Genomic DNA, 1,608 nt, shown 5'->3' on the forward strand with positions numbered 1-1,608 from the left:
TTTATGCCACGTTTTGATTTGTTGAGGAACAATCTTTTCTCTGTAGGTGTGAGGTGGCGAGAATAAAAGCAGTGAGTGTGGAGGAGAGCATTATTCTGCTCTTTACACTTCCGACCTTATGTGGGCCGCTGTGACTCAGTTTATGACCATTTTATGCCCGCTTACATCAGATTCAACTTTTGCCCTTCACTGACTTCCTATTTGCGTGGCAGACCTCATTTGAGCCGTATAGCTCTAGTACCCGTCTCTGTCACCTGCCACCGTATCTCTGTCTCTTCCGCTGTATCTCTGACATCTTCCAAAAGATGTTCAATTCTCCAGACACATTCATTCGAGTCCTCCTCCGGTCACACCTTGCTCCTTCTTAGCTGATTTTTAAAATCATACTGCTGCTCCCAAAGGCACCGCATTCCAGTCTCTTACACACTAATTATTAGGGCTGCTATAAACTGTTGTTTTAGTCAAGGTATGAAGCAATTAACGTAAACGGGTATTTCAGCATTCTCTTCAACTCTTCTCTGAACTTGGGCTGAACCACCACATAAATAAAAGTGTTTGTGCAGCAGCTTAAATTCCGCAGCATATACGCAACTGACAGAAAGGTATAATGATCAGCAACGTCTAAAAGGGGCTTGATCACTTTAAGCAAATATAAAACGTACAATGACCACAGTATTACGAAGCTGATGGATATGGAGAAGAGTAAAATAATAGTCGTTTTTCTGCTCTCGATCTCTGGGTCAATCTCTTTATCTCCTTTGTTCTGATCCTTGAATGAGTTACGAGCTCGACTGCCCATTAATATGCGCCTGAATATCAGAGCGTTGAGGATCAGAATTAAAGTAATTGGGATCATTGGGGTCAACACCATTGAAAATACAGCAAAGCCCCGCCATCTAGGGTCAGTAATGTAGTCTTTTTTAACATAACAGCCCCATGGCACATTGTCGATTATTTTCCGAGGTTCAAATTTAAAGTACACGGGAACATTTTTAAAACAGAAAAGAATCGTGGTTGTTGCAAGAACTGTAACAGCAGTTTTATTGGTGCAATATGTAGCTTTCAGCTTATGGGAACAAATGGCTACAAATCGATCAAAGGTGAACATGACAGTGAACCAGACAGAAAGGTCAACGGCTGCTTCTCGAAAGGCACTGACAACACTGCACACAGGGGTCAATTTCAGGAAACACTGTGGATAATAATAGAAACGTAACTGCCACAGTACGATCTCAATGATAATGAACATCAGATCCCCGGATGCCATAGCCAACAGGTAGCGAGTGCTGCAGCTGGAAAGGCCGCACTTTTCCCGGAACAGGACCAGAATCGCCATTAAATTAACTGTGCAGAGAAGGAAACAGAACATAGAAATTACACAATATCTATTTTGCATATTCTTTCACCATGTTCGGGTGGTCTGATTAAGCCAGCGCTTATTGTAAACGTCCAGTTTCCCTTGACAAGGTAATGGTAAACAGCTTTCTTGAACTGCGAGAGAGGGGAAAGCGGCGGAGAGAGAGAGACTCACATATAAAATGTGAAACTGCTAACACTAGCACCTGTAAGTAGATAGATTGGGAAGTACTGGTTACTTGTGAATCACCT

At 42.4% G+C, this 1,608-nt stretch overlaps 1 protein-coding gene across 1 annotated transcript; it reads right to left on the reverse strand.

Annotated features, from left to right (window-relative positions):
- Positions 1 to 457: 457 nt before the first annotated feature.
- On the reverse strand, positions 458 to 1,336 carry LOC140396652 (probable G-protein coupled receptor 139). The gene has a single exon (XM_072485447.1). The coding sequence runs from the start codon at positions 1,334 to 1,336 to the stop codon at positions 458 to 460; it is 879 nt and encodes a 292-aa protein (XP_072341548.1).
- Between the last annotated feature and the right edge of the window lie 272 nt (positions 1,337 to 1,608).

The sequence above is a fragment of the Scyliorhinus torazame genome, chromosome 19, assembly GCF_047496885.1.
Source record: "Scyliorhinus torazame isolate Kashiwa2021f chromosome 19, sScyTor2.1, whole genome shotgun sequence".
Classification (NCBI taxonomy): domain Eukaryota; kingdom Metazoa; phylum Chordata; class Chondrichthyes; order Carcharhiniformes; family Scyliorhinidae; genus Scyliorhinus; species Scyliorhinus torazame.

What these genes read in the sequence shown, in the direction of transcription:
- LOC140396652 (XM_072485447.1), bottom strand. Translation starts at nt 1,336, where the DNA reads ATGGCGATTCTGGTCCTGTTCCGGGAAAAGTGCGGCCTTTCCAGCTGC.